This window comes from Nicotiana attenuata, chromosome 12 (assembly GCF_001879085.1).
Source record: "Nicotiana attenuata strain UT chromosome 12, NIATTr2, whole genome shotgun sequence".
Classification (NCBI taxonomy): Eukaryota; Viridiplantae; Streptophyta; class Magnoliopsida; order Solanales; family Solanaceae; genus Nicotiana; species Nicotiana attenuata.
Window position 1 is genome coordinate 32,119,643 of NC_032000.1, and position 19,468 is coordinate 32,139,110.

The 19,468-nt window shown below is 40.2% G+C and overlaps 1 protein-coding gene across 2 annotated transcripts in view; it reads right to left on the reverse strand.

Annotated features, from left to right (window-relative positions):
• LOC109235526 (probable 28S rRNA (cytosine-C(5))-methyltransferase) overlaps positions 1 to 2,884 on the reverse strand; it is a 7,386-nt gene extending 4,502 nt beyond the window's left edge. For both annotated transcript variants that reach the window (XR_002069398.1, XM_019401677.1), the window contains exons 1-4: positions 2,588 to 2,884; positions 1,615 to 1,673; positions 423 to 473; positions 201 to 336 (exon numbers count right to left, since the gene is read on the reverse strand). Coding sequence is in view for 1 of the 2 variants with exons in the window: in XM_019401677.1 (XP_019257222.1) it covers positions 201 to 336; positions 423 to 473; positions 1,615 to 1,673; positions 2,588 to 2,828 (487 nt within the window). In the remaining variant the exon portion in view is untranslated. The remainder of the gene's footprint in view (positions 1 to 200; positions 337 to 422; positions 474 to 1,614; positions 1,674 to 2,587) is intronic.

The following is a 19,468-nucleotide window of genomic DNA, read 5'->3' on the forward strand; positions in this document are numbered from 1 at the left end:
AACCCCCCCCCCCCCCTAATTTAAAAAAATCCAACACACAATATAGAATATAGACGTTTACCATCTTTTTTTATAAAGAAACAATCTTCTTAGTTCAATTATATTTTATAAAGTCTGTTAACAAGTTTGAACTATGTACATCTCAATGTTTGATCCACAGAGATAACCACCATTAACAGGATAAGAGTCAAAATGCATACCCGAGATTTTATAAGAAGTCATCAAATCTGAGACATGTTTTACTTTCTTTCGCACTAAAAGCTTGGCAAGAGCTGCCTGCAACACATCCTTCCGCTGCAGAAGAATTTTTTCTGCATCACCAGCTAATAAAGCCTCCTGTATAAAATTAAACAGATCAACGTAAACAAGAATCCAAAGCAATGGAAGTATGAAACACACTGGGGATGCATATTGATAAATACCTGGCCAAAAAGAATGTCATACAAGATTATATACATTAATTCTTCTTGCCTCTGCAACAACATTAGCAGCAAAATTTAATGAACAGTTAACATTAAATTAGCAGCAGAAGTTCGCCCAAAGTCTTTATCTTGACAATGTTCTGTCCACCGTAATGTATTGGTATATATGAACATTTTTCCTTTCAAAGCTCTGGCAAACTTCCATAGCAAAATCTCAGATTTCTAAATTGCTGCTTAGGAGTTATATGGATATTTTATATTGCAATAATTCACTACTTCCTATTGTGCAGATAAATACAAACTATTACACACCAAAGACGTCAAGCAATATCCAACATGTGAAATAGTTGATACAAACTGGGATAAGAATTATGTTAAGAACGTAGTACTTCAGGAAGCGAGTGAAAGATGAATAAGGAGAACCTAGCTTACCTAGGTGGTTGGCAGTAGAAACACTAAACTGAGCCTACAGTAAAAGTCAATCAGACAATCATAAGACTCTCCTCTGCTTTTCAAATTTTGAGTTGAGCTGGTAGCCTGGCACTCCGAGTTATTTGAAATGCAAACACCATATTTTACTTGAAAGTTCAAATCATATAAAAATGATTGTTCTTGGGATTGTGAGATATTGACAAGCAGCTCAAGAAACAAGTTCTATTTCGACATGAACAGAAAGTTCAGAGGTTCCCAAGATAAACTTGAAAATGACAATTGACCACTAAAAACTTTTTATAATGACAACTTAGGCCAGAGAGATAAAATCATTAGTTATTTGAAATATTTATGGAGCTTAAGCTCTTCTATAAAATCCATTAGAAAACCTTTTAGTTTGGATAATCTATTATTTAATGAATGTATGATAAAGCTACTTGACATTTAATGGCACTTTTAGCTCTTTTAGTCACTAGTCTGCAGATAAATCATTCTTATTCAATCAAAACAAAAATGATGAAACATATTTAATCATAGAAAAGAGTAACAGAAGCTATCCAAATGAAGAAGCACCAAAGGATGCCTCGAGCACAGGTTATTCAGAATATTACTCGAAAAAAGAGAACGAAAAAGAGGAAGATCTTTCAAGCAAACAACAAGAATTTCTCATGTCCCACAGTTAAGCCCCTATATCATGAGAGAAGTTAAAGTGCCAAAACCAGACAATCAATCAAAATCCAGAAGTTGAAATATTTCTAACCTTCCACTTGCTACTCAACACATTGGCAATGTCAAAGACATCCTTGATAATGGGAAGATCTGCAAAAAGGAAGAATCCAGAACATTTGAAATAATGAAGCCAAGGAAAGGATTTTTTCTGTAGGTATGGAGATAGCATGATTTTCAGTCACTGAGTTGATACAAGTCATTCCAAAAATAAATACCTTCCAATATTTTATGTTAAAGCCCTTGAGATTTCAAAATTAAAAAGACAACTCAGTGCCATTAAAGTACATGTACTAATTTTGAATATTTGAGAAGAGTAGAAAGAAAAAACCGAAAACAAGTACATTAAAACCTCCAAGAGAAAGATATGAAGCATGCCTCTTACACATTATCAACAACTAAAAGCGAGAAGGATGAGCAGATGCTTCTGATTACAGTGACTACCCTATTATTCCGTTATTGTCATAATTAAAGTCGATCTTAAGTGGCATAGATAAACGCATCCCATTTTCAAAACTGTGAACATGGTCCAGACTCCAGCACAAAAATTTTGTTCATTCCTATCAAATAGAAACTCAAAACATATCCTCAATTATCAATTTTGGCTACAGTATTTCAGAATTTACACACGTACTTCCAACAAATTTCAGGTTAATACCCATAAGCTTTGAACTAAGTATCTCCTATGATCACTTATTAGTAGCAAAAAGCAGCCAACTCTCTCTTATATTGTTAAAAACTAGGATGATTTTCCAAAATAGAGTAGACACAGCAAGCAGACTAGCAATTTTGGTCAGCCAAACATGTATTAACTCACACTTAGCAGTTGCAAATATGGTAAAAACCTTCAGTCTAATTATAAATAGTACTATCATTCTTCTTTTAGCTCCCACAACAGTAGTGTCCTCCCATTTTGTGATAGTAAACATTTGAGAGTGAACTCTAACATTCTTCTTTTAGCTCCCTAAGCATACACTCTAACAAGTATTTAGAAAATGTGAACTTACATTTGAGGGTTTGACAAACCAAAGCATAGGTAGCTTTTTTGTTCCTAACGGAAGGACTATACACCAGCGACTTGATGGACCCAACGGCTCGGCGCCGAGCGTCTCCTTGTAGAACGGTACGCAAAACCTTGGCGGCTTCTCTACGTGCAAAGTAGGCCGAGCGCTCGGCGTTGCTCAGCCGCTTCTGGTTCGGCTTATTCACCGCCGGTTTAGTGTTCCCTTGCGGCTTCTTGCGCGCCATAGTTTCGACTCCGGCTGGTGACCGTGGAGAGAGAAGGAAGCAAGAAACTGATAATGGGCTTTGGGCTACATGCTCGGGAATTGACACTATAAACACTAAAAATTGCACGTGGCGCCTATTTCGGTGCCCCTTTTTAACCTGTAGCCGCTTTGTCTTTCTGTTTGTACCCGTACCCACTTTTTAAAAAACTTCCGCTTCCCTTTCTCCTCCCCTACTCCTTCTTCATTTTCTCATTGTCTGGAAACACAACTCCGTGAGGACTGAGGAATGATATGGTCATACCATTGATCAGAAAAAGGCACCAATTTTTATCCAACAAAAAAACAGCAACACGAAAATCAAATATGTTGTAATATAGATAAAACATAGAAACCGTAAAGAAAATGGAGAAACTGATCATCAGCGATCAGAGATTCAAATGTTAAACAGAAAAGTTTTCGAAAACGAAATAACATAACAACAAAGCATTTATTTTGCAATAAAAACAGAACGCAAAATCGGATGCATTAGATGATCACAATACAGTTAATTAGATGTAAATGTATCTTCTTGGCGTCCTGAGCTGAAGTTAATTAGACAAAAACTTCAGCTCAGTTACAACACAAAAACTTCAGCTCTAGAGCTGAAGTTTTCTAGTTACAACATAGAAACTTCAGCTCTAGAGCTGAAGTTTTTCAGTTACAACACAAAAACTTCAGCTCTAGAGCTGAATTTTTCTAGTTACAACATAGAAACTTCAGCTCTAGAGCTGAAGTTTTCCGGTTACAAAGACAAACACTTCAGCTCTAAAGCTGAAGTTTTCCGGTTACTAAACAAAAACTTATAAAATAAAACTTCAGCTCTAGAGCTGAAGTTTTTATTTTATAACTGGCAACTTCAGCCCGGTTACTAAACAAAAACTTATAAAATAAAACTTCAGCTCTAGAGCTGAAGTTCGCGAGTTACAAAACAAAAACTTCAGCTCTAGAGCTGAACTTCAGGCCCGGCTACTAAAATACTGAAGTTTTGTGTGATTGCCTTTTCTACTTCAGCCCCGCGTGCTGAAGTTATGCGAAAAAGCGGGTACGCTTGCAATTTTTTTTGCAAAGCGGGCACAGGTTAAAATGTGGCACAAAAAGTGGGTATAGATGCAAATGCCCCCTATAAACAATGCATTAGTATAATTGGCATTTTTTTGGGCTTTTGCATCTATACCCGTTTTTTTGGGGTAAAAATTGCACGGGGCGTCCTATTTGGTCGCCCCCATTTAACCTATACCCATTTTTTTTAAAGTTTTAACTTGTACCCATTTTTTAAACAACTTCAGTCCCCTTTCTCCTCCTCCTTGTCCTCCTCAAATTTATATCCGCCCTCAATCCGATAGGCCACTCCTTTCTGACGTCGTTGATTGTGAAAATATTCCGGTAATTCACATGGGTTGTGGAGATATTCTTGACGAAGTTTATTCTTCAGCTATCTCTTTTAAATAAATATTTCTTATCCTCCTTTGTATCAAACCCATATGAAATACCCATCATCGCGCAGAAACACCTTCGAAGTAGCTACTGATTTCCAAACCTCATATACAAACTCAACATTTCTTTAAAAGCAGGGTTGCCACTCAATACGTATCCAATAAGGGCATATTCCCATTTCAGACATTGTTGTTTAAGTTCCACAAAAACTTCAGCTCTAGAGCTGAAGTTTGCCAGTTACAAAACAAAAACTTCGCCAGTTAGAGCTGAAGTTCGCCAGTTACAAAACAAAAACTTCAGCTCTAGAGCTGAAGTTCGCCAGTTACAAAACAAAAACTTCAGCTCTAGAGCTGAAGTTCACCAGTTACAAAAACAAAAAACTTCAGCTCTAGAGCTGAAGTTCGCCAGTTACAAAACAAAAATTTCAGCTTTAGAGCTGAAGTTCGCCAGTTACAAAAATAAAAACTTCAGCAATTACAAACAAAAACTTCAGCAAATAGAGAACAAAACTTCAACTACTATGCTTAAGTTCAGCAATTACAAACAAAAACTTCAGCACACTTGGTTCAGCACACTTGCTACTTCAGTCTCGTCTACTAGAATGCTGAAGTTTTGCATGATTGCCTTTACTACTTCAGCCCCGTATGCTGAAGTTACGCGAAAAAAGTGGGTACGCTTGCAATTTTTTTTTACAAAGCGGGCACAAGTTAAAACGTGACCCAAAAAGCGAGTATAGATGCAAATGCCCCGTTTTTTGGTCACAATTGAATCTATACCCACTTTGCAAAAAAATTTGCAAGCGTACCCACTTTACGGTCAACTTTAGACTTATGGGTCTGAAGTTATAAAAAAAATGCCTAAAGTGAAAAAATTGCTTTTCAAATGCACTTAAGGCCAAATGGGTCTGAAATGCAACTAATGGTTTCATGCACTTAAGGCTAATAAATCTGAAGTAAAAAATTACTTCAGATGCACTTAAGGCCAATAAGTTTGAAGTAAAAAGTTGCACTTAAATTCACTTAAGGCCAAAAAGTCTGAAGTGCAACAAACGTTTTCATTCACTTAAGGCCAATAAGTCTGAACTGAAAATTTGCACTTCAGATGCACTTAAGGCCAAATTGGTCTGAAGTATAGCCAATAGCTTCATGCACTTAATGCCAATAAGTCTAAATTGAAAATTTGCACTTCAGGTGCACTTAAGGCCAAAAGGTCTGAAGTGCAACAAATATTTTGCTACACTTAAGGCCAATAAGTTTGAAGTGAAAAATTGCACTCAGATGCACTTAAGGCCAAAAAGTCTGAAGTGCAACAAACATTTTCATTCACTCAAGGCCAATAAGTCTGAAGTGAAAATTGCCCAGAAATGAAAATTTGTTCTTCGAATTATAACAATCCAATATATGATTTAATACCTAAATCTACTCCAAATGGACTGAAATTTGAAACATAGCCTCCAAATATCACCAGGAACAAACCCCAATCATCAATTTGTCAAAATAACACATAAATCTAATGAACCCATTTTGCAATTAAGAAAAATAAGAAGAAGAAACCCTAAGCAATAGTAAAAAAAATAAAATATCATAACAGCTCACCATTGTAAAACATCATAAACTACATTAAAATATATTCACAACCACCGTATAAAATCATTGTCACCCGAAGAAGAAGAAGGAGAAGAAGAAAATGAAGGAGGAGGAGGAGGAGGAGGAGAAAGAGGCATGAAGTTGTTTAAAAAATGGGTACATGTTAAAACTTTTTTAAAAAGTCGGTATAGATTAAATGGGGGCGACCAAATAGGGCGTCTCGTACTATTTTTACCAATTTTTTGGCCTTAACTTTAATTTGACAATAGAAGCCCAAAAACTTTGGCATTGTTTGGCCAAATTTAAAAAAGATGCTTTCTATTTATTCTCTTTATACCCCCCCCCCCCCCGTCTCTATAACCTACTTTTTTTTTCTTTTCTCTCCTTATATTTCTTCTTCTATCTCCCCTATTCTCTTTCATGATTTAGCAAAAATTATTGTAAATTAGAAAAAAAATCAGTGGGATAATAAGGTAAGGTTGATCTCACATCAAAGAAAATCAGAAGCAAAACTAAGAGAAAAAATAGGAAAAAATAGAGTTCAACTTTGTTTTTCTTCTCTTTTTTTTTTGTTGGATTGAACAAGTGGGTGTGATTGAAATTGGTTGAAAATACCTAGACGAGGCTATATGCAAAATTTGAGCAAGATTAGAAGTGATTTAGATTGGTTTCAGGTAAAAAAACAGACCTAAAAATTCAATTGCGACATGTGTATATCATGTTGTATATCATGTACATCAGTGTATATCACATAGATTTTTATGGACGTGCATGTATACACTTTGTATATCGTGTATATAACACAAATTGTTTATGGACACCTGTATATATCACATTGTATATCGTGTATATAACACAAATTTTTATGGATACACATAGATATACATGAGATATCACTGATGTACATGGAGATATACATGGGATACAATGGGAGATACACATGTGGAGTCATCTTAAAACTTGAGTTTTCAATCTGAAATATATTATACAAAGAAGAAAAATAAAATTTTGATATACTTTATTATTATGTTATACGCTCTGATATACAAATGATATAAACCCTGTTATATATATTTGGATATATAGATAAAAAAAAAAAACTAGAAAAGTAATTAAGAAAAAATCAGAGATTTTTCGGATACTATTGAATGGAATGGAACCTAATTGTCATGTCGAATATCTATTGCATGTGGTGAATTCGACCCGTTTAATATCGAAACTTCAAAATCAGAGTCATCACCTACATGAAGAGATGGAGATTTGACATGTAGCTTTAGATTTTGATTTCTTAGAGGTTGAATTTTTACTCATCTTTCAAGTTGAAAAGAATGCTGATATGCTCTGAAAAATTCTACAAAAAATTGTAGATGTAGAGAATTACCCAAGAAAAAGATTAAGAGGAAACCAAATAGAGTAATTAACGGAGAAGAAGGGAGAGATTAGGGGGACTAAAAAATGTGGAGTGAAAATTGGGAAGAAAGAGAACAATAGCTTGAAGAGGGAGATGGGAGAGTGTTGTAGGTTTCTTATGATTTTGCATAAAAATAATTTTGGTTATAAAATACCAATTAAATATAAGAAAACCTTAATGTTGGGCTACAGGTGCCAATATCAAAATTAGGACCTTTTTATACTAAGTTTTTTCATAGGTTGTTATAGCATGTCATTTTTTCTAAAAGCTCTATTCTTTTGTTTGGGTCACCGAAACTGAATAGTCCAGTGGAGTTAGGCTCATATGGCACAAACAATGGCCCAATATTGAATTCTATGACATTATGATTGAAGTTTTTGCATATTTGTCCTTATATTTCATAGTCCCTTCAAAAGTTGACTTATTTTCGTTAGAGAATCTTACTTAAATGTTCAATATATGTTTTAATTTATCAATCTCTAGCTATTAATCATAAACTTATTAAAACTAGCAAAGCACATATAAAAATTAAAAAAAAAAGGTTTTTTCTCTCCAAGAATCATAGGCAAAGATATCCTTCAATATTTTTAAGCATGATCAACAATATTAGAGGCAAGATAGAAAGAAAATTTTATAGATGATCTAGCAAACAAGGTGATAATACAAATATATATAAGATTCAAAAAATCTAAGCAAAAAGGACCTTTTTTTATGGGTGTGGTTGAAATTCATTGAAAACATACAGATGCGTAAATATGCAAATTTCGAGGAAGATTGGAGGTGATTTGGCCTGATTTGGTATCAAAATTTATAGTTAAAATCTGGTAAAAAAAATTCTTCTACGACACATGTATCAAATATGTATCACACATATATCACACATACAAGTATACATGGATATACATGTGATACACATTTGATACAAATATGATACGCAGTGTGATACACAAATGATACGCAGTGTGATACACATATCATTTTTTTCTTTTCATGTTTCATCTTCTACTTCGAATTTTCAATTCAAACCACCTCAAAATTCCACCAAATTATCCCGAAACTGAGATTCAAACTCCTTAAGATGTACCATATCTATTTTAATAACACCCACTCAAAAGAAAGCAAAAAATGACCTTTTGGCTATAAATAGCTAATTGGTTAATATTGGTAATATTTGGCTAATATTAGTAATATTTAATGAATTGGCCAATTTTTGTAATAAGCTCCTTATAATTGGACATAACTGATAGTTTTCCTTTCTGTTATATGTCTAGTGGTTGTTTGACCAAAAAATATAAACTTTCGGTTAAACTATTAAATTTTATGTAATAAGGGGTTAAACTTAGTTAACGATAATATATCTAGATATAGAACTTGATAGCACAGACAACATAGGATAAAGTCTGCGGGAGATTGAAAGTAATGCACATTTAATATTCCAAAACGTATGAGCAATAATGGAGGAGTAACTAGCAATAAATAACAATAAATGGCATTAAATAAATAGGGAGAACGATTCACCCAATAATGAATGATATATGATTGTTCCTCCTGACAATGATGAGTGACAGACAAATCCTAGATGTTTGAATTATTCTCGGATCTGATGGAAAAGTATGGAATAATGTGAATCAGAATATTGATGAAAATGTAAAGTTTGTATCTTTGCTAGAGACAGAGATTCTTCTTCTGAAAAGTGTTTTTATTAAGTGAATATTCCCTCCCTTACACCATTGTCCCTTTTTCTATTTATATGAGACATGTCCTTAACAAACCCTAATAGTACAAGTTTTGAGAATATTTAATAGAATATTCTCTTTAATATCCTGTTATAAAAACTAGCCGTTATTGTTCTATCTTCGGTGCTCGACCTCGATCGTTGTTGACAGCTCGACCGTGAATCTCACTGCTTCCTGGTAGACCTCGACCGACTCTTTCCTTAATGTAGTTTTACGCTAAATATCCTTGGGTAGATTTTGGCCTATACAGTTAGTCCCTCCGATCATTAAGGCCGACCCTAGACGTCCTTGATGAGCGGACTCTGTTTATCATGGTCGACAAAATTGGGCGAACAAGTCGAGTAGTGATGCTTCAGACGAGGTGACAACATGACTTTTCGTGAGCTGCAACCTTTGAGGTCACATCGTTTCAGAATGACGTCATGACATCATGCATCATTATGGCCATGATTTGCGTTGTTTCCCTTGCCTCGTCCATTTCGGTACCTACGCTGGGTAATGATGGCTTGATTTTTTGGTCCTTACACTTAAACTCTTATAAATAGGGATATGAGACCATTTGTTTGTGTTTTGCATATTCTTAATATCGAATCCTTGTGTCTTCTTCTCTATTCTTCATATTGGATCTTTGTCTTCTTTTTACTTTATTAGTGCTTACCTATTCCCCTGATTCTGGTGATTCCAATTTCTTCCAACCCTTCTATATTTAAAACATCTTCTCTTTAAAACTATGGTTAACGTACCCTTTGGTTCCAACATGGCAATTGACTTATCCCTTTGGCGGTGTGTATGCCTCCTCATGATGATAGCGTTTCTGTTTCCGTCAAAGACGAGAATTTTCCTACGGTGGAGGAAATAATTCCTTGTAGTGAAAAAATTAGGTCCGACTTTTCGAAGGCGCCCGAGGACGACCCTGAGGTCTCGGAGTCAGCGATGAAAGAGGCCGATCTTGCTGACCTTAGGGAAAAGTTCAAAATTCCTGCCTACATCGATCTGACCCCAGCAGAGCGCAATGTGGTACAAATACATCGCCCCCGGTATTGCGAGTTCAATGCGTACCCTTTCTACGTCGGCTATTCCTTTCCTCTTTTCCCATTGGCGGAGGAATTCTGCCGCTATTACGGCATTTGCCCAACCCAACTTTCTCCATACTTCTACAAGCTTATCCGCATGTTATGAAATATGCGAAGTTGGCCGGGGTCGAGGTATCACTTCGCCACCTGATGCATCTCTTCGCCCCTAGTTTCCATAGGGAGACGATGTTGCACCTTCACCACCGAAGAAGTAAATGTCTGGTGGTGAAGATGGACGATAAGGCAAATAGTCAGTTTTGGCTCAACTACCTTTTTGTCAAAAAAGAGGACGTGGTGTCCAACGCGAGCGGGTTCCCTGAGGCTTGGAATTATGCCCGTAAGTATCTCTTTTTTTATCAAGCGTTTGATTTGCCAGTTTTAGTCGTGGTTTAACATTCTGTTCCTTCTTTGTGCAGTTGAGACTCTGCCCCCTCCTTTCGATGGGGTCATTCATGACTGGGTTAGCCAGGTTCTCATCACACAGTGGGGATTCGTGAGTGGCCGGCCTTTCTCAAGAAATTCGGGCCTACGTCTTCCGCAATAGGTGAGTTCCATCTACTTTACCTATATTATTTTGACCTCGTGGTCGCTTGCTCCTTATAGTTTTGTGTAGGAAGTGACAATCTTTTAATCTTCCTTTTTCAGCCCAAGGATCTTCGAGAAGATCGAGGGCTCCTCCTCCTGCATTTCGTAAGAGGAAGGCTGCTTCTGCGGAGTCTGTTCTTGTTATGACTGCGTCCAGGCCCGCTTGTCTGCTTCTATTCCTTCTTCTGCCACGGCTAGGTCTGCTCGATCGTCGACTGCATCTGCAGCAAAACTCCCAACTTCCCCTTTACGTCATCTAATAAATGAAGAAGAGGAGTCATCGCCGAGCGACGAGGGTTTGATTTCCCGCAAAAGGAGATCGGTGGATGTCGGTGATGGGACCGTCCGGGTTGTGGATTCAGTAAGGGGTGATCATGAAACGACGACCGTAGTGCTTGAAGATGCTGTTGAGTTGCCATTTGAGATCCCGCCATCACCTGAGGCCGCAGAGGGCGTATCCGTTCATGATGTCGAGACTCGAGCTGGAGGGCCATCTATGGGAGTTTCGGATCTTTTACGACGAGATGAGCCATAATCCTCGTGACCAGCTGATGTTCCTACTTCGTTGGCCGATGAGATAGGTTAGGGTGTCGCCGAGGATGGTTATGAAACAGGCTCCGACCTCGATGCAGACGAGGTGAGGATGATGGGAGAGGGGTTTACCTAACTTGAAGTGAGATTGGAGGGGTCCACGCGAACCATCGCGATCCCCATGGATCTAGATCTACTGGTGAACACGGAGAATGTGGTTCCTTCTCTGGGTCTCCTCTTCTCTAACGTGGAGGGTAAAACTCTTGAAAATTGGATGATGCTACCCTATCAAGGAGCATAGCTGGCCTCGCCCTCATGGTAAGCTTTTCGACTTTTATTTCTCAAGTTCAATGCTTTGTGCATCGTTCTCACTTTTTGTTCTCTTTTCTTCTTTAGATTGTGGTTTCGGAGATTGAGAGTGCCCGATGAGAGGCGAGGCGTAAGGCTATTTTTTAGAAGATGGAGCGGAAATATCGTGAGTATCGTAACAAGCACCGCTAGATCTGCAGACGGTTCGGTGAGAGAGGCAATTTCCAGGCTCTCCGAGCTAAACTGAAGGAGAAGGATGATGAGTTGGTAAGAGTCATTGGAAAATGCAGCGTTCTTAAGGGGGCATTAAGGGATAAAAAAGAAGAACTTAAGGTGAGTAAGGGGGTGGAGGCCTAGTGTGCCGATCTTCAAGCCCAAGTGGTTTCGTTGCACGCTGACCGAGGAGTACCAAATCAAAGTGGATGCTCTGAGTGGCTAGGTCGCTGAGAAGGTAGCAGATTTGGAGAAGGCGGAGTTGGCCCGATTGGGGGATGCAAGGAAAACGGAGGCTTTGGAGATGGTGATCCGCGTTCTTCATTTTGAGAGGGAGATTGCTCTGGAGATAGTCGAGCTCAGGGAAGATCAGATTGATGAACGGATAGGGGAGCTGGAAAAAAGGCTTCTGTATTGGTGACCAAGTTGTTGCTCTCGAGGCCGAGAAGGCACAGTTATTGGCTTAGCCATCTTCTTCCCGCACTTCTGCTTTTCCTGATGTTACGTGAGATCTGTGTGAGGAGTGGATCCACGCCGAGGCCTAACTATATATATTTAGAGATCTGATAGGGGAGGGGAAAGTTTCAGAGGCCGACTTCGAGGATGCTCGTGCTAAGGCACATAGAGCCCGGATTGCTTGTGGCTAGGATCCCGCTACAACCGGTGATGACGAGGAGGATGCGGGTGTGGATCGGATTGAACAGGATGCCTGGAATGAGGATGAGTATCCCGATGGCGAGGGCAGTGGTAGAGAGGCAGATGGAGATGCCTAAGCGATCAAGATGATGGCGCTGCTGGGTCAGGCAGCGATTAGTTATTTTTCCTTTTCTTTTATCCACAGACTTGTGTATGTTTTTTGTGGGTATATTTTCGAGCCTTTGTAAAAAGAATATTCTAAGTATGTAATTCTAGTTCTGTTACTCGTACATGATTCTTTTCTTCTGTTCGAGTTTGTATGCCTCTTTTCTTTTGTTGCTTGGTTGCCTTAGTCATAAAAACTTAGTTCAAGTAGGTTGAACGAGGTTGAAACAAAACCTAGGTTTGATCATGGCCTAGGGCCAGTAGGTGTTGGTTCGAACAAGGTCGAAAATATTGCATGATTATTTATGGCCGCAGGCTGAATAGGTGTTGATTCAAACAACGTCGAATTAACCTATATTTAGTTATGGCCGAGGGCCGAATAGGCGTTGATTCGAACGAGGTCGATTGTAACCTATGTTTAGTTATGGACGAGGGCTGAATATGTGTTAATTCGAGCGAGGTCGATTGTAACCTATATTTAGTTATGGCCGAGGGCCGAATAGGTGTTGATTCGAACGAGGTCGATTGTAACCTATTTTTAGTTATGGCCGAGGGCTGAATAGGTGTTGATTTGAGCGAGGTTGAATGTAACCTATATTTAGTTATGGCCGAGGGCCGAATAGGTGTTGATTCGAGCGAGGTCGAATGTAACCTATATTTAGTTATGGCCGAGGGCCGAATAGGTGTTGATTTGAATGAGGTCGAATGTAACCTATATTTAGTTATGGCCGAGGGCCGAATAGGTGTTGATTCGAACGAGGTCAAATGTAACCTATATTTAGTTATGGCCGAGGGCCGAATAGGTGTTGATTCGAGCAAGATCGAATGTAACCTATATTTAGTTCTGTCCGAGGGCCGAATAGGTATTGATTCGAGCGAGGTCGAATGTAACCTATATTTAGTTATGGCCGAGGGCCGAATAGGTGTTTATTCGAACACGGTCGAATGTAACTTATATTTAGTTATGGTCGAGGGCCGAATGGGTGTTGAGGCAACGTTGCTTTGGATGTACGCTTGGCAAAAATATGGGTGAACTTCATGCATTTGTGCTTTGTCCATACGCTTGGAGAAATTTACATATTTTCCGGGTTGGCATTCCAGTCCCAGTCTATCTAGTGTTGGCTGGCGTTCCAGTCCCAGTTTATCTAGTCCCTTTATTGGTCGACCTAGAGAAGTATATTGAGAGGTTGAGCAATGAACTATCCGTCTTGTGCCTCCGTACGTTCGCACTTACACTTGAAGTGTCCCCCTTGTCGCCTCATTAAAAACCTCCTTGAGAAAACCCAATTGGGACAAAGCTCAAGTGAGGGAAAAAAGAGTACGACATGGAGGACGCTTTTTCTTAAAATTGAAGTACATGAGGTGGGTGATATTCCAGTTGTTTGGCAGTAGTTTTCCTTCTATTGTTTCTAGTTGGAATGACCCTTTGTTTGCTGTTGCCGTGATTTTGTATGGGCCGTCCCAATTAGTTCCCAGTTAACCTTCCCGTGTGTTGGCCCAAGTTCAGTTGAAGTTTTGAAGATTGACAAATAAACTCAGGGAAGGACCTGGTCCATCTTGAGGGACACAGTTAGTCATAACCATTGCACATGGAAGGCACGTGAGGAAGATATGTATTGAAGATTACACAGCAAATATCTTCTGAATGGAATCGAAAAGGTTGCATTGAGTTCTAAGAAGGACAGTCTCCTTATGATAAGAGAACACAATCCTAAGCTAGGATAAGGATGGGAGTTTGTATTGGTTAAGGACTCAAATCGACTACGGATAAGCATTGGAGTCTCGATCAAACTCTAACTGCTAATCCATTAAATAACCAAGTTGTTCTCTTTTACAGGTAATGCACATAAGCAGAAGTTAAGCATATTTGAGAGCAAAAAGATCAAGTCTGATTTGCAAGCAACATATGCGAGATACAAGTGTGCACGTCTGAAGCTACATGAACTAAGATAGAAGAACCAGTTTCATCATTGTGTTTATTCTAAGTCTAGTTCAATTGTAGTAGGTTTTCATATTGTACCTTTCAGCTTTCTTAGAAGCAATTGTATTAGGTACTCTGAGTATTCAAGTTAGAGTTAACTTGAAAGTGTCGCAACAGTTGAGGCTGTGTGCTACACTGGGATTAGAGTTAATCCTTAGGTTTACAAAGAGTTTTGTAAATGCAGTTTTTGGCTCAGTGATTTTAGTGGAGTTTCGAAAAATCCTACTGAGTAGTAGGTCGTGGTTTTTTTACCTTTTGAGCAGGTGTTTTCCACGTAAAAATCTTTGTGCACTTTACTTTCAGTATTTATTATTCCGCAAACTGCTGTAGTTAGAACACTTAGAAGAACCAGGTTCTTCTAACGCAAAAATTAGGTACCACACAAATCACCCCCCCTCTTGTGTGATATTGACGTTTATAACATCACCGTGGGTCTTTGTTTGCTTGTGTTTTAGCTTTGAGCATGTAGTCTCTGACTTTGAGTGGTCTGACCTTTGCCTTTCTGTTGTAATAGCGTTCTGCCAGTTGTTTTTGGGCGATCATCCTTATGTAGGCCATATCCCTTCGTTCATCAGCTTCGTCGAGCTCTTGCCTTCTACTTTCGTCATTCCTCGGCCTGCTCTTATGGGAGTATCTCAGACTGGGCTCTCCGACTTCGACCGGTATTACAACATCGATCCCAAAAACTAATGAGTAAGGCGTCTCTACTGTGCTCGTCTTCGGCGTTGTTCGGTAGGCCTAATGTACTTCTGGTAGTAATTCCGGCCATAGCCTCTTGGCGTCTTCGAGGTTTTTCCTTATGATGGTCAGTATCGATTTATTGGAGGATTCTGCTTGCCCGTTACCCGCGGATGATACGGTGTTGAGAGTAATCTTTTGATATGCCATTTCTCAAAAACTTCGGCAACCTTTTTTCCTGTAAATTGGGGTCCTTTGTCGCAACTAATCTCTTTGGGGAGGCCGAAATGACATACGATCTTTTTCCATATAAAGGCAGTCACTTCGTGTTTGCGTATTTGGACGAATGCTCCTGCTTCTACCCATTTAGAAAAATAGTTAGTTAAAACCAAAAGAAATCGTGCGTTACCTCGCCCCGTATGGAGGGGGCCCACGAAGTCCATACCCCACTTGATGAACGACCAAGGGGAAGTGACTGAGTGGAGGTGATCGCCTGCTTGGTAGATATTGGGGCGTACTTTTGGCACTGCTCGCATTTTTTACGAAGTCTACGACCTCTTTTTTCATGGTGGGCCAGTTGTATCCTGCCCGTATGAGGCATTTGACCAAAGCTCGATTGCCGGAATGAGCTCCGCAATGGCCTTCGTGGACTTCTTCAAGGACGCGCCGCGTCTGATTTGGACCTAAGCGTTTTACCAGGGGGCCGCCATACTTCTTCTTGTGTAGGTCGTTACGAATGATGTTGTACCTGGCTGCTTGCATTCGAGTTTCTTGGCTTCTTTTTCGTCATCTGGGAGTACGCCATCCTGCAAATATGTAACAATACGGTTGCGCCAGTCCCAAGTCAGGTTTATGGTTCTTACCTCGATTTGATCTATCGATGAGTGGAGGAGGTGGGCCACACTTTTTTCTCCGGTTGTAATGTTATTGGTGGCTGCTGCTAATTTGGCTAGGCTGTCCGCCTCGGTGTTCTGTGCTCGGGGGATCTGGTCGAGCTGGCATTTGTCAAACTCGGGCAGCAGCTTACAGATCTCGGTCTGGTATTTTTGTAACCTTTGCTCTTTGATTTAGAAAGTCCCCGTGACTTGGTTGACAACGAGTTAAGAATCACAACGTAGTCTTACCCGTCTTGCCCCGTATTTGAGTGCTAGCTTTAACCCTGCAATTACAGCCTCATACTCGGCCTCGTTGTTAGTCATGTCCGGGCACCTTATGGACTGGAGAATCACTTTGCCAGTCAGAACTTCAAGCATGAGTCCCAGCCTGGATCTTGAAGCGTTAGAAGCGCCATCGGTGTACAGGACCCAGAGGTCCCGTGTTTGGGGAGAAGCGGGGCGGCTTCTTTTTCAACATTGGGTATTATTTTTACGCTAAAGTCGGCGACGAAGTCAGCAAGAACTTGTGACTTTATTGTTGTTTGCGGCTGATATGAGATATCATGCTCGCTTAGTTTTATGGCCCATTTGGCCAACCTGCCTGAGAGTTTGGGTTTATGAAAAATACTTCTTATGGGGAAAGTCGTGACTACTAAGATGGGGTGGCACTAGAAGTAGGGTCTAAGCTTTCATGAAGCTACGACCAAGGCCAGAGCCAATTTTTTGAGTTTAGGATACCTCGTCTCGGCGTCGACTAGTGTTTTGCTAATGTAATAGATGGGAGACTGTGTACCTTTATTTTCTCGGAGCAGGACTGCGCTCACAGCTACTTCGGATACGGCAGGGTAGAGGAGGAGGTGCTCCCCCGTATTTGGTTTCGAAAGCAATGGTGGTGATGACAAGTAAGCTTTCAATGTCTTCAGGGTTTGGGCGCACTCAGAGGTCCATTGGAGGTTGTTATCCTTTTTTAGTATCCGAAGAATTTGTGACACCTATCGGATGATCGTGAAATGAACCTTGAAAGCGCGACGATACGGCCAGTCAGCCTCTGAACCTGTTTTTTATGGTCAAGTGCTCTGGTATCCCTTCGATGGCTTTGATTTGGTCGGGTTGACCTCGATACCTCGTTATGACACTAGGAAGCCCAAGAATTTTCCTGAAGCCACATCGAATGCACACTTTCGGGATTTAGTTTCATTTCATATTGCCTGAGTATTTCAAAGGTTTCTCTCAAGTGATCGATGTGGTCTTCTTTCCTTTTGGATTTGACCAACATGTCATCTATGTAGACTTCCATCGTCTTGCCGAGTTGGTCTTTGAATATTTTTGTTACTAACGTTTGGTACGTTGATCCTACGTTTTTTAGTCCGAAGGGAATAAATCTGTAACAGTACGTCCCCTGATGGGTGATGAAAGTGGTATTTTCTTGATCCTCCTCTTCCATGAGGATTTGATTATAGCCTGAGTAGGCGTCCAAAAAACTCAGCAGTTTGTGCCCAACCATTGCGTCGATGAGTTGGTCGATATGAGGTAATGGAAATGAATCTTTGGGGCATGTTTTATTTAAATCTGTAAAGTCCACGCACATGCCACTTCCCGTTTTTCTTTTTCACCATGACCACATTGGCGACCCATTGGAGGTAATTTGACTCCCTGACAGAGCCATTTTCCAATAATTTCTCTACATCTTCGCGTACTGTATCATTTATCACGGAGTTGAACTTACGCATAACCTGCCTCACCGGGGGGGGGGGGGGGTGGAATGGTTCGACGTTCAACTTGTGCGTAGCGATTTCCTTCATGTCCTGGCATATTTGCATGGCTAAAAGCAAACAAGTCCGCGTTAGTAGTTAAGAATTGACGAAATTTACTCGGTTCTTGAAGCTTGCAGCAGATATAAGATTTCTTGCTGTGGTCGTTTCCATCTAATAGAATGGGGTCGAGGTCTTCTATGGTCGATTCCACAGCTTCTATTATATCATGGTCTTTGATGACGTCCTCGATCTCATCACATATTGACCTCGACCCTATGGATTGCTATGCCTCTTTTGCTTTGCCCTTCGTTTGTTGAGTGACCGTACAATCTAGGGCGATGTGGTAGCATTCCCGAGATGTGCGTTGTTCCCCTCGTATGTTGAATATTCCCCATGGAGTTGGGAATTTGATGACTTGGTACAAGCTAGAAGGGATGACTCTCATGGCGTGTATCCATGGTCGCCCTATTATGGCGTTGTATGTTGTGTCCTAGTCCATGATATGAAATGTGGTTTCCAGAGTGACACCGCCATCCAGGACGGGGAGTGTGATTTCTCCAGATGTTCGCTCAACTGCATTGTTAAAACCCGTTAGTGTGATGCAATGCGGCACTATCTTATCCTCGAGTTTCATTTGTGCAAGTACTCGAGGGTGGATAATGCATGCGCCGCTCCCGTCATCTACCACAATGTGTCTCACATTTGTATCTAGAATTCGTAAAGTGATAACAAGGGCATCATAGTGAGGGGAAACCAAATCGTGGGTATCTGACGTGTCGAAGATGATATTTTCTTCGAGTTCGTCATACCGTTCGTGAGTGATCGACTGTTTGAGCTTATGGGTTGTGGTGAACTTCACATTGTTGATATAAGCGTCGTTGCCTTCGCCGATGATAATTTGGATGGTCCGGGTTGGTGAGGGTGGTTTCGGCGGTCCTTGATGCTGTTCGCGTCCTCTGGCAAAGCTGGTCTTTCCCCGGCCGCTCAGCAATTCTTTGAGGTGTCCTTGTCGCAGCATGTTTACGAACTCTTGTCGTGGAGCTACGAGGTCCCTTCTGATATCATTTCTTCGGTCTTTCCTAGATTCGGCTTGTACCAAGGTTAATCGATGAGTTGGCCCACTGAGGTCGTCCTCGTCTGCTCGGACCTCGGCACAATATGCGTTGTGTTTTTCATCCCAAGTAGTTGGAGGATACTTTATAAGCCGACTTAATAACTTTATTGTCGCCCTTGAACCATTTTTGCTCAGACCGTTCTGGAAAGCTGCTATGGCCATTCATTCCGATACATTTGGTAAGGTCATTCTTACTCGGTTGAATCGGACGAGGAAGTCCCTCAATCCCTCTTCCGGTGACTATTTGATAGCGAATTTATCGTTCACTCTTGCCTCTGCCTTTTTGGCCCCGGCGTGGGCCGTTACGAACTTGTCGACCATCTCTTCGAATGTTTCAATACAACACGCGGGAAGCTATGAATACCATGTTAATGCCTCTCCAGTGAGGGTCTCGCCGATGTTTTTCAACAAAATGGAGGATACTTGTTCCTTGGCGAGGTCATTGCCTTTCACGGCGGTGACGTAGTGAGTTACATGGTCTTCGGGATCGGTCATACCATCATATATTTTCAGATATGGCGGCATTTTGAAGGTCTTTA